The 24,849-nt window shown below is 44.8% G+C and overlaps 9 protein-coding genes across 9 annotated transcripts; 4 read left to right on the top strand and 5 right to left on the bottom strand.

Annotated features, from left to right (window-relative positions):
- Window positions 1-1,038: 1,038 nt before the first annotated feature.
- Window positions 1,039-1,647, top strand: AOL_s00210g216 (uncharacterized protein; the record flags this gene model as incomplete). The annotated part of the gene is made up of 2 exons (XM_011129018.1): window positions 1,039-1,466; window positions 1,530-1,647. The coding sequence occupies 2 exons, from the start codon at window positions 1,039-1,041 to the stop codon at window positions 1,645-1,647; spliced, it is 546 nt and encodes a 181-aa protein (XP_011127320.1).
- Window positions 1,648-2,668: 1,021 nt separating this feature from the next.
- AOL_s00210g215 (uncharacterized protein) lies at window positions 2,669-5,299 on the top strand (the record flags this gene model as incomplete). The annotated part of the gene is made up of 5 exons (XM_011129017.1): window positions 2,669-2,893; window positions 2,971-3,033; window positions 3,128-3,429; window positions 3,489-3,746; window positions 3,847-5,299. 5 exons carry the CDS (start codon window positions 2,669-2,671, stop codon window positions 5,297-5,299), a joined length of 2,301 nt encoding a protein of 766 aa, XP_011127319.1.
- Window positions 5,300-5,797: 498 nt separating this feature from the next.
- Window positions 5,798-9,543, bottom strand: AOL_s00210g214 (uncharacterized protein; the record flags this gene model as incomplete). Its single annotated transcript, XM_011129016.1, has 7 exons — window positions 5,798-6,192; window positions 6,272-6,697; window positions 6,780-6,901; window positions 6,967-7,104; window positions 7,178-8,116; window positions 8,206-8,974; window positions 9,264-9,543. 7 exons carry the CDS (start codon window positions 9,541-9,543, stop codon window positions 5,798-5,800), a joined length of 3,069 nt encoding a protein of 1,022 aa, XP_011127318.1.
- A 1,017-nt stretch (window positions 9,544-10,560) lies between these two features.
- AOL_s00210g213 (uncharacterized protein) lies at window positions 10,561-11,352 on the top strand (the record flags this gene model as incomplete). Its single annotated transcript, XM_011129015.1, has 1 exon — window positions 10,561-11,352. One exon carries the CDS (start codon window positions 10,561-10,563, stop codon window positions 11,350-11,352), a length of 792 nt encoding a protein of 263 aa, XP_011127317.1.
- Window positions 11,353-11,509: 157 nt separating this feature from the next.
- AOL_s00210g212 (uncharacterized protein) lies at window positions 11,510-13,893 on the top strand (the record flags this gene model as incomplete). Its single annotated transcript, XM_011129014.1, has 5 exons — window positions 11,510-12,289; window positions 12,351-12,490; window positions 12,550-12,774; window positions 12,858-13,203; window positions 13,279-13,893. The coding sequence occupies 5 exons, from the start codon at window positions 11,510-11,512 to the stop codon at window positions 13,891-13,893; spliced, it is 2,106 nt and encodes a 701-aa protein (XP_011127316.1).
- Window positions 13,894-14,333: 440 nt separating this feature from the next.
- Window positions 14,334-15,399, bottom strand: AOL_s00210g211 (uncharacterized protein; the record flags this gene model as incomplete). The annotated part of the gene is made up of 2 exons (XM_011129013.1): window positions 14,334-14,673; window positions 14,849-15,399. 2 exons carry the CDS (start codon window positions 15,397-15,399, stop codon window positions 14,334-14,336), a joined length of 891 nt encoding a protein of 296 aa, XP_011127315.1.
- A 1,250-nt stretch (window positions 15,400-16,649) lies between these two features.
- On the bottom strand, window positions 16,650-17,606 carry AOL_s00210g210 (uncharacterized protein; the record flags this gene model as incomplete). Its single annotated transcript, XM_011129012.1, has 1 exon — window positions 16,650-17,606. The coding sequence occupies one exon, from the start codon at window positions 17,604-17,606 to the stop codon at window positions 16,650-16,652; it is 957 nt and encodes a 318-aa protein (XP_011127314.1).
- Window positions 17,607-18,025: 419 nt separating this feature from the next.
- Window positions 18,026-19,006, bottom strand: AOL_s00210g209 (uncharacterized protein; the record flags this gene model as incomplete). Its single annotated transcript, XM_011129011.1, has 1 exon — window positions 18,026-19,006. One exon carries the CDS (start codon window positions 19,004-19,006, stop codon window positions 18,026-18,028), a length of 981 nt encoding a protein of 326 aa, XP_011127313.1.
- Window positions 19,007-20,518: 1,512 nt separating this feature from the next.
- Window positions 20,519-21,641, bottom strand: AOL_s00210g208 (uncharacterized protein; the record flags this gene model as incomplete). Its single annotated transcript, XM_011129010.1, has 2 exons — window positions 20,519-21,403; window positions 21,471-21,641. 2 exons carry the CDS (start codon window positions 21,639-21,641, stop codon window positions 20,519-20,521), a joined length of 1,056 nt encoding a protein of 351 aa, XP_011127312.1.
- Between the last annotated feature and the right edge of the window lie 3,208 nt (window positions 21,642-24,849).

Below are 24,849 nucleotides of genomic sequence, written 5' to 3'. Positions count from 1 at the left end.
TCGGGCTGGACGCGATAGAAACCTAGGCTAATTGAGTTTTCATATTTCGTCCTAGGCCTCGTAAACCAGGAGCTCAATAGACCATACACTTACAACGCCTCCAGCCACTCACAGGCACGTGCACGACCACTTCCATCTTTTCATTTCACATTTCCTTACCTTTCACTAGCATGCTACAATACCAAGGCGTGAGATTTCGGTGCGAGCGTAAAATCATTCCACCCAGATATAGTCAAAGCTGCAAGCTATTGACACTTTTAGGGGTGGTCAAAATACCAATCTCCAACAAAAACGCGACGCTGTGTGACATGTGTTAATGTGCAGGGCAATCGTATCCGAAACGCTAGCCGTCGTTGTGAGCGAACGGATCCATTATTAATATTATTGCGGCGACTCCCTAATATCCGGCGCCCGGATTAATCATCGCAAACCACTCCTAGGAAAAAATGAAGTAATCAAGTTAAAGTTTTAGACTTTGGCCTTGTGCTGCGTCGGCTAAATTCCCGAGTCTTCGCTTCTACCCACATGCACCTACGAGGATCTATGTTTGCAATTGGGTGTTGTGTCGTGGTCGCAACGACGCTGCCACAACAGCACTTGAGCATTCGCTGCCCAGGCCGCCCTCAGCGAATATGAAAATTGCACAGCCAGAATCCTTTAATCTTGGAGTTACCTAATTGTAAATTCGGATATGACCCGAGTATCTATTCGCACTTGTAGATTAATTATAATTAAAACAGGCCTCCGCGAGAAGGAAACGTTGATCCACGTTAATTGGCGGGATACCTTCGCGATGATGATGAATACATCTCCATTGACGATAATATTGACAGTGCCGATGTGAGGTTAGCTCCTGGAGGATAATTGATGCAATCATGACAATACTGTCTATCATCATCACGAATAGAGTTATAAATTGACACGATAGCCCTCTTCACGGTTAATGGTTTTTTTCTTAACCATCATCAACAGTCCTCGCCCTGAAAAAAAGCTACGAAATAAATCTTAGTTATCTACCAGCAAAGCGATTGTTCCAAAATGTTCGGCCTCAACCTCTTAAAAATATTCATTCTTTTGTCTTCCATTCAAGTATTTATGATTCCTGGGGTGCTGTGCTTACCACGCTCCACATCGCAACCATCAAGTCCTGGAACAGCGGCTTCGAGTTCAAATCCCGCCCTAGAAGTCAGGGGTAATCTCGAAAAACGAGACAGCTGGGACTGTAAAGGGTCCAGTAGCTGCGGCATGGTAAAGGCGAAAGCCTGCATCGAGGCCCTAGAAGCTTTCCTGTATTCGAACAAGAACATCCGCTCGTGGGATAAGGTCTGGGGTCCGATAAGGCATTGGCGGAGCTACGACAGCTATAATACTGGTAAATGCCTTGCCATGTATACGTGTGGAGATTCTCGAGATTATGAATCAGCAGCGAGGGCTGGTGTTGCAACCATTGGCAATCTTATTGCAAAGTATGTATTCAAACTAATTAACTAATTAACTCCACCACCGGATAGGTTACTAACCCAAAATAGGGGTCGATCAATTTACGACGAAGACTTGGGCAATTGTAAGCGTTGTGGGTCGGTTTGGTTTTGGGGATCATGCAGAGTTACTTTCAACTACTGCCATAACAACTGTGCCGGCACCTAAGAGCCTTATATACCGCCTGATCATATAACTGAGAGTGGTGGTAGGTGTGACGGAGCGGGGTAGAACACAAGAGCGTCGAAAATACAGGTGGTGGGCAGATTGCGGGTGTGCAAGTGTGCTCTCATGATTGAAGGTGGACTATATTTTGCATGTCGTCTAGCTGCCCGTCATGCTCCTTAAGTTTTATTAGATTATATAGTACGATAGCATTGCAAGTAATCTATTAATATTTTGAAACACAATCGCGCGCTCCTAACTTCGCATTTTCGATGATGTGAGACTCGCCTGCAGTAAAATACACACGCATATGCGCATAGAATTGACATTAGCCATGATATAACCAGAGATAAGCCGCCGGCGTGCCAGGGGAGGAATTCAATCGAACATTTGAACCTTTGAAAGCTCGTGGGCTGAGGAATCGGCAACGCCCAGCTATCTTGGCGATACATTTGCAGGGTTTGGTTAACGAGAACACATAAGCAACCTCACCTGCACGAGGAACGCTAGCATAGTTCCAGCGATGTATGCATGTAAATACTTACGATACATTCACATATATTTAGTACCTCAAGGCAGAGGTCGTTGCCACATGCGTACATCGAGGTTCGATACATCCGGGCCGTGTCGATGGTATTAATGGAGCTAAAATCTCACAGCAGACTTTCGACAATAATATGGTGGATGCGATATCAATAGTGGACTGGGGCATACGCAGATGCAAGAATTTTGTGCAGCAGGGTGTCTAATAATATATGGATGGTGAAGATGTGTTGTGAGCCTGTCAATTTGGAATTGCATTTAAATGCGTAATCTCGACACTAACCAGGTTAGCTCAGATACTTACGAAAGGTTGTTTTGTGGCGGGGCTAGTTAGTAATTGCGGTGCGGGGTTCTCTTAAGCTCTCAGGAATATATTAAAGGTATATTATATTGCTGGATCTCTTCGGCCTTGGTCTGTCGCTCGGGTTTTGAATCCGCATAGAAATTTCAATAGAAGAACGAATTCAGCGTTGAATCCATCATGTCTTCAGACCATAAATACGAACATCTACCATGGAATACCAACGCAAATTTAAACGATAACTATTCCGACGATACAATATTCCAAAAAGGATTGACTAGCGGCGCCTTACACGCACATCCATGGTCAAGTTCAAACACACTGGCGGACCAGACCAATAGGATACCAGACCAAATCGGTATATCCCACACGCAGAGGAAGCCGGTGCCGAGCTTGCAAGTATCGGTACGTATATCAATGGATTCGAGGTTACCTAGGTATTTAGGATAATATAAATTGCTGACCATGATATGTATTGCAAGTACACTCAACCAAAACCTGGGCCGCAAGTGGTTAGCACTCATGTAGATCCCACAATTAACAAGGTTAGTTAATCTTATATCTGCATGTCAAAAGATACCGACGCGGTTAAGTTGGGCGGGAGTTCTTTAGATCTAACATTTCTAAATTACTGAGCAGCCTCCTAGTAATGGAAACCAAGGCCAACCCCTGGACCGCTTTCTTCTTCGGGCGGTACTTTCCATTGTGATCCCGCTCACTTTAGTATCATATTATACGCTCACATATCTAAGATGGCTGAGATACTCAGAAGAAAGTGGAGAAGCATGGGTCATCAGGGGCTACTTGGACAATGCTGAACTTGTCAACTATTCGTGGTTCGTGTTGGCAACCTTCGGTCTAAATTTGGGGACGTATTGTATATCTGGATCGGTCGCTTCGATGACTATGGCAAAGTGGTGGTCGCCTGCAAACTCTAGAATGTAAGACCTACGAGCGATTTTGGATAAATAGAGCGCGATAACTAATGCATAACTCCTAGATTACTAGAGCTGGCAGCTAATAGTTTCGCGGACCCGAGCAATTGGATCAAAAATATCTTTTTAATGATTAAAAAAAGATCTTTCCTTGGGCAAAGTAACGGCCGACTCTGGAACATGTTAACCTTTCTGAACATGATTGGATTCATCGCTTGGCCGTTGACCGGTCTGACCATGCAAACAGTCGACGGATTTGCAATCGATTTTAAGAACGGTCCAACCGGTGGGAATGTTCTCGGTAGAAATGAGACAAGCTTTAAGTAAGTAGAACAACTGTGCGCGATAATTCGATAATGATCAAATACCATATCACGGATTAAATATTTCTCGTACTAATTACCATACTTAATATTAATCTAGTCAGAGATCCGGACAAGACTTTTTAGATCGCGAGACTAACGGTAGAACATCTGGTATCGCCGGACAATTGCCTCGAGGACAGCTCTATACTAAAGCAGGATCTAGAGCTCCTCTAAATGTGACGACACGGAATATGATGCCTGATGACGCAACGACTCCAATATTTCTAACATCGCAAGCCGACTATCCTTTTGTGGCTAATAGAGTCTTCGGATTACTTGTCAGCTACAACTGCACCGTGGTAAAATCTGCGGATGAGTTTACTATCTTAAATCAACGACGAAATTTGTCCGACATTATGAATACGAACCCAACAGGCAACGTCGTGCTTGACCCAACCGACGAAGAAAATAATACAATAGTAACCTTGCTTAGGAGGAATATGACGAGACTTAGCCAACCATACGTAAATGCCACCATGGAGGTCGGAACCAGTATACCATGGATAAATTTTACACAAACAAATAAGTACACTTATCCAGCCTACTCCGCTATAGATGAGTTTCCTGGAATCAACAAGCCCGTACTGTTGGAGGTCGCTTTGTGGCAAGCAATACCGGAGAACCGGGTACTTGGATATTACGGCTATGTAAATATTACCGTCCGCGGCGTCGAAAAGAATGAACTTCAGGATTTACGCGGCATATATCCAAACCAAACAGCAGTTGGCTGCCGGTGTTTTGCCAGTTCAGATGTTGGATTTGCAGATGTGGATGGAATTACGGCATCTTATTCCAATTTTACTTCCGCAGATCCAAGACTTCGGGGTGGTGACCTCTCTAGCACTTACATTACTCCCTTACGGTTTGAACACGGAGTCGCAAATCGAGTGGTATCTGCCAAATATTGGACCATTAACGGCATTCCTATTTCTATGGAGTATGGGCCAGGGACTCCTCTTTTCACCGACTGGTACTATAACTTATTAACCAGTACGGGGTTTTATTGGAGGGAGTTGCGTAACACAGACCGGGGGGACGAGTACTTGAGCAGTGTCATTCAAGCAGACGATTTAAGATCGACGTTGCTGAGAATACACCATTCATACGCTTTACAGCTGATGTACGATGGTACTGTGGATACATCACTGAGTTGGTCTAATCCCAACATCACGCTTGCAACTCCAGGAAAGGTCCTCGTGCGGGGGGTTGTCCCTCCTGAAGTTATTTTGGCTATGCTCGCTTCGTGGACCTTGGGAATCGTTACTCTTGCTGCTATATACCAATTCCGACGCCGATGGACGCAGAAATTGAATACGTTCAATATGTTTATTTTGGGGTTGAATATAAATGACTCGGTTGGTATAGAACCTGAGGATCTAGTGAGAGGCAATAAAAAGAATTTGGAGAAGCTGCCTGGGACGATTGGCGATTTGAATGCGGGAGGATCAGTTGGAGTTATTGGCCTTACGAGAGGGGTTGGAACAGTGGCGAGGAGAAATAAACCCTATTAGCTCTTCGGTGGTCTTGCATATTTTGTATTTGATTGTTGCTGCCTAGCTTCTAGATCATGTTTACAGCATATAGTACATTTTTACATCATATTCTCTTTGCTCGCGAGTTATATTTCCTATCATAGGACTAGCTATTTGATGTCCAGAATTTCCCGACTAGTGCCAACGCTTAAATGGAGTAACTTCTCAGTATGCTGTGTACTTTACAAATTTATTGGAAAATTATAAATGCGCGATAACTAATACCATAAAGGGGCTACTAGTATACCATAGCATAAGAAGCCCTAGAATTGTGCTCGCTGAGACGATGAAAAGTATTCTGGATTTAAAACAAGACGACGCTTTACCCCTAGATTTCGAAAGCGTAACCAGCTCTTTTAGCGTAACTAAATTGATATCACTAACCCAACCTTTATATGCCTCCGAAATTCCATTGATTGGTGTGGGGTTATGTCATGGAGCCGAGCAAACTACCACAGATTCGTTAATACCAGCTTTTTATTCTGCTCGCTGATGCTGAACTGTGGCGCTAGGCTGTGGGTGGCTAAGTGTGTCATCCTTCATTAAGAGGTATAACGCTACTTCAGGTGTTCGGTACCAAAATAGTATTTGTTTAATACTGGTGACAACCTCTTCTAAGGACCGTAGAGGGCCTCCTTCTAGAGAGTTGAACAATAACATCTCGTCCCAGGAGAATAATGGATCGACAAATTCCGATTTCATCCAGTGTTCGAATCCGCTTCTGAATTCAGTGAGGTCATTGAATGTGAAGATTTTTGGGCCCGGCTGTTCAATGGAGGGAGAGTTCGCTCCCTTCGACGGCCTACGAACACTAATATCATACCTCTTCTTCCGGGTTTCTTGTTCTGTCACCTTAGGCGGCTCGTCTAGCACTACAAGATCACCACGATGGTTAGTTAGAGAAACCGAAATGTCCGATTGATTGGTCTGAGAAGGAAGATCCATATGTACCAAGTACTGGTGTCCCAACTTTTTGATCAATATCGGGATCCGAGTCTACAATATTATGTAGGCTAGCCGTCTCGATCTCTAACTCGCACAGTGTCACAGACCCCCACTCCCTAGCGAGCGATCCGATATCGTTGTATGAACTCTGAAGTACTTCCTGGGTTTGAGGCCAGTCAAATAGCAAAGATGAACCCTGTGGCCGATTGAGGGTGTCCAGGAAAGGGGCGTCGCCTTCAACGATAGTGACAGGATCGGATGGAGCCTTTTTTTGGTTGTATTCAGTTTGATCGCTAGAATTACCAAAAATTATATCTTCTGGCTGAGGCCTCAATGGGGCTGCGCTCGGACTCGTAGTTCCTGAATTTTCCGTCGGCTTTGAGAGTATCTCGCCCATAGACAAGTTGTCTAATATTTGTCTAGTCTCAGCTGCTAAACCGGCAATAATTATAGAGAATAACGACACCTAGATCTAACAGATCAGGTGAGCACCTAAAGGGATACTTATGCTTACAAGGATCTGGGTAGATTCTCTGCCACTCAGGATTACAATAGGCGAAAAGATCGGACCATGATTTCGAGGTTTTAATAACCGGAGGTAACGCGCCTCCGAAATGATTTCGCTTAAGATGCTCCCTAGGAAAAAGTTAGCTAGCTCATTCTTAGAAATCAGTTTTGTTGATTTTGAGGCGAAATCTTACTTGATTCCTGATAGATTTCTGCGACTGATAAAGATACAACGCGGATAGGTAGTAGGATCACCTTTCGCGAACGGGCACGTAAGCATAGGGTGCGGGCCTTTAGGATGTGATAACTTGAGGCGCTTCCCAGCGCCCGAGCTGACGGTTATTATCGTTAGTCAAAAAATCTAGCTTTATATTGTGGAAGAGCAATTGGAACTCTCAACCATACTTTACCCTATCCAAGTCTCTTGAAACCAGATCTTGGTATTCATTATAGACGTCAGAACTTTCGTTTGCGAATGGAAACTCTAGCGACGTATAGATAGAGCTATTGGAATGTTGAATTCCAACTTCTACCGATACTTCGTTTCGAGTTTCAACACCCGAATTCTGCTGAGGCCCAACCCTTGGTCCAATTGTAGTATCTTTAAGATGGTACAGTTTACTACGTGCAAAATGCTGTAAAACTAGATCGTCGGTGGGATTGTAGTTTTGAACCATAAAATAGTATCGATTGACTGTACGGCCGGGGCCTGCTGGCTCGCGATCGGGTGATTGGTAGTGTGTGTTCGCGGCGTTAGAACTTATATCTGTAATTGCGTTATCATCGTAAAATATAAGTTCTTCTCTTTCAACGTCGGTTAGCAACTGGCCCCTTGAATCAGTTTGTGAGCCTTCCTTCGTCCTTCGTCTCTTGGACTGGCTCTCAGAATCAGTGTTATCTGGAACTATATTTAGTTCTATGGTACAAAGGCTTGCTAAGTAGTGCAAATGGCCTCCAATATGGTCCGCCAGTGGCGAGTTTTGGAGGTTAGATACGAGACCACTAATCACTACTTCACATAAGGGACAAGTTCCAACTTCCCTTCGAATAGTCCTTTGTTTACGAACTGCGAGGGCGGTGATTTGATTCGCCGAAAAGTGTCGTTTAGGTTTTCCTTCTAAGTGCTCCTCAAAGTCTTTCAGCTGATAAAAAACCTTCTCGTCGAGCCGGCAGTCATCGATATCACAGCACCAGGCGATTGAATGAACTGTCCGGGGCCAATCCTCGGAGTGTTGACTAACCATATGCTTTTCCCAACTATCAAATTTTGAAAAAAACTGGAGAGGATCGTTACAAGCTTCAGATATACAGACGAATGGCTTGATATCATCGTCGTAATGATTTCTAACGACATTGGTGGCATTAGCTCCAGCAGGTCTCCCATTAAATAAAATATATAGAATGATGAAACTAGGGCCGTGATTTATACAAACCTCCAGTACTGTGGGCTTGAACCCGCACCCATCTTGCCTCCAGACCACTGTGGACTTAGCTTCTTTGTAGCTAGCGTCTGGAAACAATAAGGGCAAATGCAGAATTCGTCATCCTTAGAAAATGTTGGGATAGAAGGATAGACGCCTTGGTCATTGCGCAACCCCACGCCCGCGCGAGTGCTAGTAATAGACGACGAGGCCCGCCATCTCGGAGTAGCTTTATTCAAAAGAAGCCGAGAGGCCTCAGTATTTGAATAAGCAAAGGATAAGCCGGCCTTTCTTAGGGGAAGTTGAGTTTCAGTCTGTATTGAGCGCTCGACCCCGGTGGCGTGCTTTGCCGAAGCTGTCTCAATATTTTGAGGTGAATTAGATCCAGTGAAAGCTGAGGGTATGATATGATCACGGTTCTGGCTTAATTTCTGGGCATGTCTAGCCTTATAGAGTAGCAAGTTTTGACGCCGTGACATTGAGGTGGCGAGTTGATCAATGAGTGACTCAGCCGCAGATGGGAATCTATATTTCAATAACCGTTTCATATAATCGAGATAATTAGGATCGTATAATTTTGCGCCTTTGAAAAGCCTAGCGGAAAGATCGAATTGAGAATTTGGTATAGAAGCCCGCCGAATAGATGATGCGAGCTGATGGAGGCATTCAAGAGCTCTATTCAATGCCCCATGTTGGCTAACGATGTTCTGGACCTCTCGATCTTTGGTTTTAATTTGGCTATTCTCATCGACTTGATCATCGCTTTCAATCGTACACGGTTCTACACCCCTCCTATTAGTATTAACGTCTTGAGTCTTCAGCCCGATATTGATGTCAGATACAGTAGTACCAACTCTCCAATATATTAGAATTCTAGAGGTAGCGGTCTAGTCGGACAAGAACAGCGCGCTAGTAGCTCCAATATGTTGAACAATAGCGCGAACCACTTTATCCCGCTGGCATATTCCAGATCGGTGAACTTAGTAGAGTCCAGCAAACGGACCATTTAGGATAAAGTTGAAATTTTGGATTAAATCAAATGAACATTGTGCACGCGACTTCGATCTTACCATCTTTTAAACAATCCTGAATCAAGAAGAGCAATTCAACTATCGCTAGGAGGATATGTCCGTGATCTCTCAACCGATGGTCAAGCGATGCTTCCGACGGAGCCAAGGCCCCGGTAGTCGCTATCCAAACTCTAAAACTGTCGTATTGTTTTCTGATGAATTCGTGACACGAATGTTGTTCTTGCGGGGCCCCGCTCTCTAGTAGGTGAAGGAATTTCCCTTTGCACGCCTTCGTAAGCTCATATATTTCGTCCTGGTTGTAATTCTTTCGAGGCTCCATTGCTGACAGTCGAAGCTCTGTGGGCCCAAAACTGTAATAGAAGGGCCAATTAATAAGATTCACAAGACTGCAAATTTATATTGGATATACTGCGACCACGGCCGCCGGCCTGCCGCGAGTACGAGTAGTAACGTCGTTACGGAACGATCGAAAGAGAAAATGGAAATACACACAATCACTTCGAATAATCGAACCTCGCAGACTCTCAAACTCTAATTTGCGCCAGGTTGACGCCTTCAGATTATCACGCAAAAGTCGTGTGTACCTCCACACTGGGTGTTCTTCGTGTGTTCCGCTGGAGTTCGATCCGGAGGGAACACTACGCGCTTCAGTAGTATTGTAGATCCGAAAATCTGCAGCATGGACTATAAAGGTGGCAGATACAACAGTACTGTGTACAACTTCGTAGCTGAAGTGGTATAGTCTTTTTGTGTAGGATGGAAGTTGGATAATTTTTCTGCGGGGTTGTGGTGATTGTAATCCGACACCTATCGCCATAAACACTGGAAGGGGAAACTATTGATTATTCAAACAGTGTTTTTTGAGTACGTAGGTTAGGTAAATCCCACAGAGAACGCCAATATCAGTGTAAGCCTAGCAGGTGGCATGCAGGGCGTTGGAACCGCGCAAGGCTGAAGGGTTCGCGCAGATGCCCCACATTAATTAATTGAACAGTTAACAGTAGCTTCATATACTCCTTTAACTTAAGAACTTCCCCAAAGCCTAAGGAATCGTCGATCCCCACCAGTACACGTACAAGTTGTCTCGAAAGTAAAGGAGGTGTATGATCCCGAAAGAAGCGAAGTCACAAGCAACAGAGGCATGGTCCAGTTCGTGGCTTAAAGCCGGATGCGTCGACACGTCGATACCTGGCCTCTATACATCTCCTCAGCCTTTAATTCTAACAGCATCACAACACAAGCTTAAGGTTCATCCTCCCACAATACTAGGTATTGATCCATTAGCATACAAAGCACTATCAACTACTAGGATACCGGGCCGTGCTATGCACTGATCATGGATTCTTCACACCTTACCTCAGATATTCAAATTCTATGGCGCCTCCTCGAATCAGTGATTACGCCATTTATCGCCAACCTTCCATACTATCAATCCACTAACACAAATACCACAACCCAGCGGACTATAGCTTTCTTGCGCTGTGCTCTGGAATGGGTGGGAAGCAACCTCCGATCCGAAATATATTTCCCACATCTGCAAGACCTGCCTAAAGAAAGCGGATTGGATATTTATGAAGCATTCTGGGACGCTCTTGAGGCCCTGGAGCAGTCAATTAGCGGGACAATCCCACACCGCCAAAGTAGCCTGGAAGGCGATGAGACGGTGACATCCTCACCGACTTCTAAATTCCCCTGCCTATCAGCTCTACAAACTCCCATACTCCAGAGTGATGGAACTGGCCTTCCAAACCAGCCCGGAATTCGTCCTCAGGCAAATGATTATAATTTCCAAGGGTTAGAAGAGCACCAGCTTTGTGTATCTTGCGTGCGCCTGGATACCCTACGGGAGACAATATCAACGATATTCCCTAAAATTTTATTTGAACCACATGAAACTTCCCTAGAAGATAGTATTACCGCCGCAAAGTTAGCACGGGACTTTGGGAAATCCGCCGAGGCTATTTTTAGGGTAATAGCAAGTCAAATGGATAAGCACTGTAATAAAGGGCGTGACGGATTTATAAGGGTTCCAGTCGCCAAGACATCACATATCGAAATGCTGCTACCGGTATGCGCCAATGCTTTAGCCGGCCACTTACATCCCACATCTTGCTCTCTTCCATTGTAAATATCACTTCCCCGTATATCTGGTATCTCTGGCTTTATTCTGACATGATATCCTATTCGATTTCCGTAGATACTCGGATCTAGACAGAAACCAAAGAATTGACTCGAGCCAAGATAGCAAGATTCTAATTTGCGAAAGTATTCGAAGATCGAAAAAAATGCGACAGAGACTAGCCCTTCAACTTCGAGATGAACTTTTGTGGGAACAGGATTCCGACAATAAACGCTGCGTTATGTCCAAGCAAAGCTGCTTAGAAGCATTTATTTGGGGCCAGAAAGAGTCAGCAGAGGGCGACAATAATACAACGTTTACACACCAGACTCGTGCAGAAATTCCTGTTTTACTGGCTCGTTCGATGCTCCATCTTTACAATACTCAATGGTTTCAGCACCTGTGGGACATGGACCGACTAATATTATGCAATGAGGTACATCAAATACCCTCTGGCCAGTACTCACACCCATACCTCGCAAGTACTCTATCGATGGCTGGCGGTACCGTGAATCCTACAAATCTATTCGTACCTGAAGAGGATAGTTGTGACCCATTATACCGCCATGCACTTGTATTGGGTTTTGGTTTAAGACTACTGGAAATCGAGAGTGGGACACGCTTTCCTCCTACCGACGATGACATTGATCCTGAACACGAGGAAAAAGGCGCCCTCCCTTATCTGACGCTACAACGCGCTCTAAGTGAGCTTGAAGGCAAAGGCCAGGTTGAAGATGACTATTTGAAAATCGCCAAGGCGTGCCTAGGGTTCCACGCTACTTTGAAGCAGAAACGTTTTTGTGACGTCGATCCTAGCATCCGAGAACTTGTCGCCATTCATAATATTGTTTTTTCGCCACTGCTACAGCTTTTAGCTCAGAAGTTTAGGGGGGCTGCAGCCGACCTCCTCGAACTAGAGGCGGGGATTAGAAATATGAGGCTTAAGGTTCTGCTTAACATATGAGATTATCCCGTACTTGCAAGCGATAGCTAACCAATGGAGACAGAGTGAAAAATCTAACCACAAGAAGGCAGAAAGCTGTACACTTATGAAACCACCCCCACGTCCACCTGCCATGAAGATGGCTGCCCCGGAAGCTCCTCGGCTACCGGACAGCGACTACGGCTGCGAAAATGTCATAGGCGAGTATGTACAATCCGAATTCTAAGTTCATTTAAACAGTAACCACTATATATTGAAACTAGCGACAGGGCATTTAAAAGCTTAACCGACGGTCAATGGAACAGCCTGCAGTCTACCTCACTCCTAGAGGCTAATTTTTGCATTGATAAGAGAGACAATAATGTTCAATCGGTCGTGCAACTAAGCACCACTGGTTTGGAAGTCAATGCCGAACTTTGGGTCCGAGATAACGATATCAAAAAGCCCAACGCCCAGCCCCAAACGGAAGGAGGTACCATGGCATATGAGTATGTTTTCCAAATCAAAGCCTCCCACGTGTGATTACTTGAACCGATCAATCTGGGAAATTGACCTTAAATTTTCTTAACAGGGCTAGTGAGCGTTCCTATGACAATTGGTGGCAAAGATTAGACACACTCAACGGGTTATTACGCGCGCGGAGTGTCGAGAAGGATACTAGTTATAACCACCAAAAGGTCAAAATCGCAGTATTAGATACCGGAATTTCCCCAAAGCACCCCTACGCCGACGAAATGGCGGAGGGTATGTACAAAGATTTTGTAGACAATAATTGTGCACGAAAACAAGATACGAATGGGCATGGCACAGAAACACTGAATCTTATTTTCAAGGCCTTCGAAACCCCAGAAGTCTATGTCGCTCGTGTTTTCAGGAATCAAGAGGCTGACTTAAACACACCGGAACATGTCGCCAAGGTGAATCTCCACCAAAGAGACGTAATATCTCCTGACCTTTGTTGGTAGGCACACTGACAAACTCAATACTCTTAGGCTATCGAGTGGGCCCAGCAGAAAAAAGTCGATATCATCGTCATGGCTCTTGGATTCCCCCGATCCGATGAATCAATAGAAAATGCCATCAATATAGCTGCAGCGGAGCATATATTGTTTTTCGCAGCAGCAGGGAACTGGGGTGGACAAGACAAGGTAGCATTTCCAGCTCGATTGGACAATGTCATATGTTTCTTTTCCACAACTCCCGAGAACAAAAACTTGAGCAGTATAAACCCCCCTCACAACCACCGAAAGGCACATAATTTCGCGATCCTTGGGGAGGAAATCAAGGTACCTACAGTATCCGGACAGCCAGTACGAACCATCAGAGGAACCTCGATTTCATGCGCTATTGCGGCTGGAGTAGCTGGTAGCCTACTTGACTTCTCACGGCAACCGATTTGTCGTGATGATCACCGCCTCCGTAATCTCAAGCGGAGGCGCGAGATGAGCGCCGTGTTTGAGGAGCTATCGAAAGATTCGAGAGACGGCAAATATGACTGCGTTGCTCCTTGGAAGTTGTTGGAGGGTACACAGGGTAATCCCGACCGCGAATCAAAGAGAAGAAAGATTTGTGATAGCTTGTCAAGAGCAGTAGAAAACTGTCAGTAGCATTGGAAGGCACTCACTTATGTCTGGAAATTTTGAAAATACCTAGCAGACATATTAGATGCTTCCCGTGGTTACATGCATATGTGAATAAACTGTGCTCGCAGAGTTTGACAATGCGTGGTTTATCCAATGATAGAAGTCTTCATGAATAACACAATCAGTTCACTTGCTCCATGTAGATGTATATAAACACTATATTTCCGGTATAAATCCTTTTAATCAAGGGCCAGCTCCCCAAGGACCCTTGTCTTTAATTAATTCCAACCCACAGGAAATCATCTGGATAGTTGCTTAGTCTTGAAGAATTTCAAATAATTTGATTCATGCAGTATGAATATCAACAAAACCATCAGATGCAGATATCAGAATTGTGCAACGAAATCAGTGAAGTCTTGAAGTACAGCGTGGAAGCTCTTCTATATCGATATATCGACGCATTTTTAGTTGGAATCGGCGACATCCTGACCAAAGAGAATAAAGGCTGAATCCAGACTATCATCCTGAACCACTCGAAACTTGTCCGATCGTGATCCCTCAGCGGTCACGACGGCTTCAATATCAATCTTCTCCCTTTCTTCAGAGAAGAGAGCTGGCTGGCCGAAGAAAGACTCGCGCCCGAATATTGTTTTCATCGACCAGTTTCTTTGAAGACCACCCTTGGAAATCTTTGCAAGCCTAAGGGCCCAGACAAAGTCAGTGGTATGAGTTACTTCAAGGTTTGTTTCCTTCGAATCCGAGACTGTGACCTCCGGCCCAACTTCTAGCAATGTCGGAAAGGACCTAAAGGTATGCGCCCGCGTAAGTAATCACTATAACAATTGCATAAATGTATAGGTTGAAAGTGAACAACAAGGATAGTTTGGATTAACGTAAAAGTTCAAACCCGAAACAGTGAAGCAATTTGCCATCTTGTGGTTATGTGCTAACATGAAGGCATTGGAACAAGAAGACTCACATATTTATGCCAGCGGAGACCTCATGGCCACTAGCTTCAGCAGTGGTGTTTTTACCACCACCGCGGGCCACAATAAGGCCAGTTATCATAAAAAAGGACCAATACCCTAGTTTCTGAACTTCTTCCACGTACTGGGCGAGCTCTTCCGTTTCCAAACAGTCGTTCACGTATGATGAAGTTGGCTGAACAATATAACGATCCAAATGCTCAAACTGCCAGTAATTTTTAACTGATTGACGAAATGCGAGACCGGCATGTGCTCCGACAGCAAGACCCGCTGCTGCAACTATGGGTACGGCAACACTCGCTCCAACTGCTGTCGCCTGTTCCTCTGCCTGGCTCCATTTGAAGTCTACCATCCTGGTTTGCCATATTTGCATCGCTCTAGTGAACGGCTCAATCGACTCGGCGTTGATGACTTGGTCGAGATGTTTTAGGTCGCGAATAATGTGTCCTAGTGATATTGGGCCTGTGGGCTTGCCCTTTCGCATGCTATCCAAATCGGGGGCGGGATAATGGGTCTGCTTCAAAACGAACCAGCAGTTCTCCATGGCGAATGCGGGGTAATATTATAATATTGTGATACAGAATTACACTTAGAATAAGTAACGCTAGTATACGTTGATTCACTAAAGCGTGTCCTTTCCCCAGCCTTCTTTGGAATTAAATATGCCAGCCTCACTGCACTAGCACTACTCAACGGTTCCGTGGACTCATCAGGATTTTGTATTTCTATTGGCCGAACCAGATTGTGTAGAACGGATGTGATATTATGAAAAAAAAACAACGCAGAATATATTAATATGGAGGAAGCCACTCAACAGCAGTCTCGTAACCACTCAACAGACCCTCGACGGACCCTCGAGCCTCGATGGACCCCGTTTGATATGAAAACTGGAATAGAAATACGTCTTTTCAATTTTTTACGCGAAATTGGTTAAAGGGCAGTACCTGCTCGGGAGAAGCATTTTTATCCGCCGCAGAACATTCGACCTCTACGAAGAAACGATATTAAATTTTTATGTGGAGCCTGCCTAGGCCTAGGCGCACGAAGAAGCAGAAATTTCTCATCCAGGATGCCTACTTTGTCAGCTTTAGGGGGCTCATGCCTCCGAGAACAAATTACTGGCTACCGATATATCAGAACCAATGCTAAACAAAACGCTTAAGCCTAGGTTTGGCCTCGAGTCTAAGCCTATGTTATAGATGCACAAAATCTAAAGTTTGACGTGTATGTACATGTATACGTATACATACAATCATGTAGACAATTTCGGGACAGCCCTAACTTTTTCCATATAGGCATTTAAACCTTGCCAAGTTCTGTAGGACTTTACTGGATGATCCGCTCTAAGATTTTATTGTTTCGCCTGGTGGAACGTGCACCTCTGTTCAATTAACGTATAATTTGTGATTTATATCATACCTCGTACTAACCCTAACTTTCATTCACATTCAATCTGATAAATGGTGGAATTGCATGATATACTGACAGCAAATCTAAATTATGCTGAATGATAACAAGGTAAGAAAACCCCGCTGATCTATGAAATGACATAATTTTTAAGTAGCATCGTAATCGGAATCGCGATCTCCATGATATCGACAAGTTGAAAATCTGCCCCTATTTACCCGAGGAATCTCCTCGCTCTGGCCTTTCACTAAAATAAATAATTATCACGAGCATACCTTGATGTGCGGAGCTCAGATAACGTAGGACATAATTTGTCGGATTAATCAACATCTAGCCTTCGGTATGATTTCCCTTGGCCAGGCTTTGGGCGGATGTTGAGTTTCGATGTTATTTTGCGCTTGCTCCACTCGGATTACATCGCGGGGTGGTAGCCATATTTGCGTTATAGCCAGTTTCATTAACTCTCGCTTTCCCCTTCCATTGCCGATTCTGGGCAATTCCGTTTCTTAATTTGAGGTACAGGGCTGCATCGAAGGCCCGATAGTGTACTGTTGTAGCTTGGATGTCCTCTACTACGTCCTCTAGAGTCCCTAAGAAAGCCTTTCTTTGATCATTAAAGAATATCATTTTTTCCCAGCAGAACGGTGGATCGATGAATTGTGATACCATCCAGGCCTCAAAGTCATATGAAAATTCGTCAAAGTTATCAAATCGAAACCGTTTTTGGCCCGGTTTCTCGATTTCTGAAGGGACTTCGGGATTTCTAGAAACCCAAAGGAGGTATTTCTTCGAAACCTCTGACTCATTTGAGTGAATCGATCCTTCAGGTACCCAGTGAGTGTTCCTAGGATTTCCCATGGCATCTTCGACTTGCGCTCCCTGGTCCAGAGGGTTATAACCGACCGAATTTGTAATATCAGACCATATTTGTTCCGAAGATTGCATTCTATTGATACCGAACTCCGGCCACATAATCTCGTGTTGTCGATTGATTTGACCGTTCATATCATGTATTCTTCGCAACGCCAAAGTGCCTGTCCCGGTGCCCAAAGATAACTGAGGTCCAGCCATGCCCATTATCGCCTGGTCGAATCCCGAAAACTGCGGTACTTCGGTGTTTGGGCTAACGTCGCTGTGGGAATTTTGGTTTATTCCCTGAATCAATTCAAAAAGCCTATTTCGACCCCACGATGGGTCAAGAAGCTCGGAAAAGGATGCACCATTCCCAATACTGGCTATAGGACCGGACATTAGCCTATGTTGGAGGCATTCTGGATTGCCAACGGAACTGTTTGAGCTCGAACAGCAATCTTGCGAGCTCGATGAAGTGGCAACTCCAATCATATCTTGTGGATCGTGGATTAAAGGTTGTATCTGCTGAAATCGTTCCACTAGATCCACATCTGCATGGGAGTTGGTTGAAGTTGTCAACGTCAGCAATACGAAAACAAAGAAAAATACAACAGTAATAATAAAAGTAAACTAGGTGCAAACTTTGTAAAGTAATAGAAAAACGCCAAGCTAGCTACAAATTGAGTATCTATACTTACAGGGATTCGGACGAGGCTGTTGTGTTAGCGGCCATTCGGGGTTGCATTTATCGAAAACGTCATTCCATTTTTTCGCGGGACGAATATCTAGGAGCAATTGCCGATTGTAATGATTTCGCTTGATATGTTCTCTATTGATTTAATTCTCGCGCATGTTAGGCTCTCCTTGTAAATTATATAAAGGGCTCTTTTTTCTTGTAGTTTAGTTTAGTCTTACTTGATTCCAGATAGATTCTGCCTTCCGATAACTAGACACTGGGGGTAAAGTTTAGGACACCCTTTCGCGAATGGGCATGCCAGCATACCCCCTAGAGATCTGATGTCCTTCTTTCGAGGCTTTTTGACCGGTGGTGGTGGATCATTTTCATCTTCGTCACTTTCTGTGATACCATCGCCACCTGTACGCCGACGCTTAGATAGACTGGTCGTACCGACGGTGCTAGTACAATTATCTGAAAATCCGTTACTGCCTCTATACTCGGAGCTCCCTCTTGGGCTTGAGGCCCCGCCAGCTTGGCTTCGGCCGGCGGACTCGGGCCCGCCTGCACCCTCGCTAGGTCGCTCGCTATGGTCCTCTAGAGCAAGCGGTCTGCAAATCCTGGATCGGGATTGGGACAGGATCTCGTATAAGCGCTGGAATTCGAGGATGAAAAGTAGACCACGAATTTTGGTTTCCTTTTCTTTCTCAGCCCCCTCTTCCTCGTCGGCCTCTACATCCGAATCCTCGGGCGTTTCTATTGACTCGGGTGTGGATCCTCCTAGTGTTGAATCGCTAGAGGATCCCGACGGACTTGGAGACGGTGCCGGCTCTGGAAGTTGTTGGGATACTGGTTGGGGCCCAAACAAATGCTGTGCATACTGTGGGGCGCTGACTAGGGCCGTGTGAGGTTGCCCCCCCGGATGTTGATGTGAGTGCACTTGCGTCGCAGGCGGATCGGCCTGTGGCTGCGGCAAGACGGACTGCAGCAAGACTGACTGCGATTGGGGTGGCGGTGCTGGCTGCGGCTGTCCTGGCTGTAGTAGGACTGTCTGTGGCTGGCCTGGCTGTATTGGAGTCTGTGTTTGAGGTTGCGGTGCCGGGTGCTGCGGAGCATGAACATGTTGGGCTTGCTGTGGAATCCACTGTGGCCCATGCATAACAGCTTCAGCTGATGCCACTCGCCGCTTTATAGATGCATTTGAACTTTGTCCCATTGCAAGTTCTTAGGACTTTCGTGCAGGATAGAGTTATCTTGGCTGGAATCAATTTCCGTAGCTTATACCGATAACCTTTATAATTTATGTGGCTCCGTATGTATGCACGAGATACTCTAATATGTTGATTGGTCGAAGGTATATATATATGTGTGTGTGTGTGTCGTATGTAGTCTCGTATTGCAGAGTCGGTCCACACTTTGTGTCGTATGGAAGTATATAGATAATGATCTTTGGGGACCTATTGACCAGAGCTCTCTATATATATTTCTAGGTTGGACCGGAATAAAGAATCAGGTCATCTATACGTACGTAGACTGAATTACGCTATAGTAGGTATTTATGTATATAGGTGTGTACGTTCCTGTACATCTTTAAGGCTAGCTTAGTCTCGTTCCCAGGGCTAGGATTATCGGATTATCTGTGTAGCTAGACTGCGCAATTGCGATACATGTACAGCGCAACTAATCCGCTATTTTCTGTTTGGCCGCACTGGGTGCGCGTGCTAGCTGCAAAGAAGTAGGTCAACTACCTCAAGCCATTACCACCCAATCCAAACTTCCGGTAAAATTTGGTTTGAGAAGGGCTAGATCCCAGGGGCTAGTTTGCGATATATGCATGTTGGTGACACAGTCTAGGCTATGCTATGGAATGCGAGCGCAAGGTGATATGAAACCATATATTATGATATCATATGATGCATGATGTATCGATGTCGAGGAACACCCCCGTTCTAGGCCAATAGATGTCAGTGCCAAGCTAGCAAGCAGGATAGGCTTGGCGCATATTTCTAGCAGGCACTAGATTGCAATTAATTAATCAATTGTGATTGGTCAACCCAATACTAGGATCTTACAATTTTTAGAAAAGCTCCATGCCGACACTCGCCAGAGTGCGTGAACAAATGGTTGCCCACCGAAGAAATCGGTCTCTAATATTAATTTTTTTGTGCAAACTGTGCTTTCCCACCAAAAGAAATTGGTCCTGCAGCACAAAAGTCTGGTTACGAGACTGGGTACTGAAAGGATGCGCATGTATGCAGCATTGAAATTTAACTAACCGTACTCGAACTTAACATGATAATTAGTCTAGTTTTGGTCTTGTCACATAACCCCCCGGGCGAAATCTTCTTCCTCGCCCGGTTGTTTGCTAGACCCTCTTGTTGCGAGAGTGGCCCCGAGTTGTATTTTGTTGAAGAATGTGTTGCTAAGTCAGTAGCCAACCGACACTTGGACAACCGAGCATGAGCACCCAAGCCGAGCCTAGTTGTGCTAAAAGTAAGGTAACGTTACAGTGCTACAGGGGTCTACTCGACGAGACAGGACTACAGAAACACAAGGGCAGGAAGTATCGAAACCTCTTAGATTAAATATCCGGAGTTTGTATTAACTCGTAAGCTCATGAGTCCATAGAATGGCCTCGGGTCGACTACTCAAGGAGTATTAACTGAAGTTAACGCGAAAAGGAAAAGATACATTAATTAAATCTAAGCAATTAATTTACAACGAGTGTTTACTCGTACCCTAAGTACTTCCTACGAGCCAACCTTCTCCGACGGCGCTTAGCATCCGCCTTGTTAATAGCTTCATCAACAATCTTTGAAATGACATCATCCCTGAGGGTTTCAGACATATCCTTAAAGTTGGTAGGCAGTTTGCCCAAAAGCATTTCACTGACTTGACCGTTAAATCCTTTAACATCTCCTGGAAGGTCCACAATTCCGGATCCCACATCATAGATACCTTTGGCGACTTTCATAGCAGCTACGAAAGCAGCGTTTCTGTCGCCCTGTTGTATAGCGGAAATGAAATCATCACCAGCCGAGTAAATATCTCGGACAGTATCGATCGTTTCAGGCAGTTCAACAACCTTGATGATGACGGCACCGCCAGGGACGCCAAATTCGACGACCTTTTTGTTGGCATATAAAATACCACGGACAGCCATACTTGAGATTGCGTTCAAAACATCTTCCTTTGGTGTCAATGTCACACCAAGAGATTTTCCATCTTGTCCTGGAACGAACATGAGATGAACCTTGGGAGGATCAACGCCAATATCAGGAGCTACAGATGTCTTCCCAGTTTCTGTTCTACCATTATCCCAGGTAAGAAGGAAGTCGATATCGTCTGGGCGCTCAAATGTCTTGAATCTCGAGGGTGTGACTTTCAGAGTACCGGCTGCAAGCGCGCCTCCAGAAGCTTTGGAGATTTCGAATCGTAGCTCGACCGAGCCGGGGACCGCTTGTGCAAAGATGTCTAGCGTATTCGCTCTGGCCCATGTCATTTCACCAAGGCGGACTGGTTGGCCGCCCGAGGCTATCGTGGCGGAAAAGTTAGAGGCCATGACACATGTCTTGCCGGGATTACGAGCGGGCTCGCGTGGTGCGAATGGATTCTATGTAATTAGAAGAACTCGGTTAGATATGATCGCAACCATTAATTTGGTACGGAGCGGGACTCACCCCAGCATTAAAACATCTACCATCCATATTAGAAACGTTGAAGTTTTTTGTATCTCTCCATGTCACATTATAACCACCTGGGTTGCAGAAAACTGCAGCCTGGGTAATCGTGAATTTGAGACCTGGTGGCAAAACACCCAAAAAGAGCTCTTGTCTTAAAGTGCTAGCCATTGTGGAGTAAAAGATATATATAAATGAAAAGGAAGTTGTATAGAATCTATGCTCCAATTAGTAACCAAATTATAACAATCCAGCTTAAGGATAGTACCATACCAAGGAGTATGTAGTAGAAATCCGGTTTCAATAGACTGGCAAAATAAAGCCAAACCCATAAAAAGTATTACAAAAACAAGCAATGAAAAAAAGAGAATGGATTATAGAGTAGATATTTGATTAAAGAATAAAAGTCAAAAAGAAATCGTGAGCCAGCACGATAGAGCTAAAGAAGTGAATGTTTTTTGATGCGGATGGAGGGAATGAGAGACCTATTGTCGATTCCATGAAGACGTTTATATATTTCATTCTGTGGCACGAAAATTGAAATGTTCCGATATATGGTGCACTACAGCGTCTCTGGTAAGCGGATTATACACCGGCCGCAGAAAAAAAGAGAAAGAAAAAGAAAACCGAGGAATGGCTTGAAGTTTTTGATGCGCCTCAAACGTGGCTGCATAAAAAGCCGTTGGTCAGAGTTTGGTGGTTTCGAATGTTTCAAGAAAACTCCTTGGTTCTAGCGTGCAAACCGCTAAGCCACAGTGGCATTGGCTCAATACTTAAACGCCTGCAGGAGCTCGTGTCCGAAACGGTCCTCGGCTCCAAGGTTCGAGGATGAACTAGACAATGGTTAGGACAACCTAGCTCGGGTTATTTTGGTCAGGCTAGTTTGATATTGAGACCTCTTTGGTTGTCTTTTGCGCCTGGATCCATGGATCTTTTTAGCGGAGCTGATCTTAGCAAGGAGCTTTCTGGAACACTATGCATATAGATCTCTTAACCGATGTCTTGGACGGAGAGCAGCTATTGGGCCGCTTCCATCAAGAATATCCATATCCTGACCTCCGATTGTGCATTCGATCGTTAACGTAACATGATTAAGCGAGATTAATGAACAATCGGGGACAATAGCATTCGCACTAGCTCAAACGAGGCCTCCTGGCCTGAGAAGATATATGTGAACCTAAATCGACTGTTTCAACCATCGAACCTATCCGTATGCATTATGATATCATGCTATACTGCAGCGCGTCGCTCAACTAGATCACAGTCTAGAATCAGAGTGGTGAAGTTTGCCAAAACGCGTTGTTCTCCGCGTCTAAGCTTTGAAGTGTTAGTACATCGTCAAAACTTGGTGGTGATACCCGGCCGTCGAAAATCAATAAAATTTCGAACTAGAGTACTTTAAGGCGATCGAGGTTAGCCTTTGGGAATGGGTTTCTAGACTGCTAATCAGTTATGCGGTCATACTCTCCCCCCTTCAAACATCACTACCCTTTCGAAATATCTCCGACTACCCTAATAATTACAAGGACATCTAACCGTCATCCTCAAACAAACGGAAGACAACTTTAGGATTTTGTTTGAATCACTGGCTAGCTCGGCTGCGCCAGCGATGTTACACTAACTACACAGAATTGATGGGTAGCATCTCTCCTCTGAATTTCATGTTTCTTTCTATGCTGACTAAAAAGTGGTGTAACCTCTAACAGCCAAAGATCTAAGGTGGGTTCAAGCGGTCAAAGAATCTAACCAGGGAAGATAATGCAGTGGTTCCTTAGGTACTTGGGCTGTGCTACCATATGTGCAACACACGTCACTAAACTTAACTGTAACCTCTATCCCTTCGCCTAGCTCAGGTCGACAACTTCGAACTTCGGAAATCAAGACCTGGCTTATACATAAGAAACGAGATATGACTTGTATTTAGTACCATCGGCTACTTGGTATATCTTGAGTCAAAATAACAGGTTACAGTCGATGGCCGGTCAGGCCCTCACGGTAAACATTTGAAAGCTCCCTGGCCTAGCTTAACCTTAGTTAGTCAACAACTAGCAATCGCTGTTTGTATTAGCTGTGGTGCCGAAATGGGGTGAGTAAAAATCATTTATTTCAAGGATTGCTTAAATTGATAGAATCTATCGCGATATCGTGAATGTGCCAGCTTGGGCTTTAAGTACCTCATGCTTTCAAGTCCAGGCGTCTAGGCATCCGAGAAATCGAGGTACAGGCAGCGCTCTCATAACCAAACTTATGTGTCGAAGCGAGGTAAAATTGTGGTGCCAATCGTTTCGCCCCTTAAATTGTTGTGTTGCGCCCGACCCGAACTGGCTCATCATGAACGAGATTTGAAATGGACTGTTAACTGTTGGGCGCACAGGTGATGCACCTGATGGAGGCCGTGAGCTTCGTATACCTAAATTACTAAAATCTTGCGCCCCAAGTAAAGGTCGTGGCGACTAAAGAAAGAAAGAAAGAAAGTTCATTGGCTTGGTTTGCAGGCGTGTTTTGTTCGAAAGTTCGAAAGAGAAGACCCGCGAATGGTGTTGTACTGTGTGATTTTGAATCCTGCCCAAAAATGGTATCCGCCTTATGGGTCAATTCAGGAAGATCTTCGTTCCAATGTTAGGTTACACACGTGGATGTAACTAGAACCCTGATTCATGTGTCTTAACGTATTTACCACAGAAAACCTTACTCGGACCACCAAGGGCCCCAAGACTCCACATTCTAGGAACAACATTGTGTTCTTCGCGGATAACGGGCCAGAACAGAATATAAGAAAAGAAGGATAACATGTATATACGTATGGCTATCAAGGCAATAGCAAACTGCCTTTTAATGCAATGCATTTACCTCGCTAGCTGCAGCACGCATAGTCTATGTTTTCTGGCCAGCTCGAGCTATAGTCTATTATATCCCTGTTGCCTACCACAGAAATGAGTGCACGAAGTTCGGCTTTTGAGAGCAAATTAACCAGAAGATCACTATTTCGTTGGCGAACAAGGGTATTTCTTTACAAACTGTCGCGGGATTAATTGTCAAGGGCTTGCAAGCTCCACATGCACATATGCACATCCAACTATTCGAAAACCGTTTACCTGTCGGTCAATACCGGATTTGCTTCGGCTTCCCCGTCCAGTACTAGTCGCCACATTGAGCCTTATAACCAACAAACTCATAAGTTTTGACTGTTGGTCAATTCTGCTAGCGTGTTGTGATGAGTGGAGTAAGCGGGCCAGCACCTTGTTCGCCTAGTTGTCAAATCCCGCGGGTTGGCGGTCCAATACCAGGAAGTAATCCAGTTTTCGGGGTTCCGGGGCCATTTCTCTAGACAAGCATCCACCGAGACACATACCTCTACCCTGTTGTGGGGTGTTTCTCG

The sequence above is a fragment of the Orbilia oligospora genome (genome assembly GCF_000225545.1).
Source record: "Orbilia oligospora ATCC 24927 unplaced genomic scaffold scaffold00210, whole genome shotgun sequence".
NCBI lineage: Eukaryota > Fungi > Ascomycota > Orbiliomycetes > Orbiliales > Orbiliaceae > Orbilia > Orbilia oligospora.
This window is presented reverse-complemented; position numbering and strand designations above follow the sequence as displayed.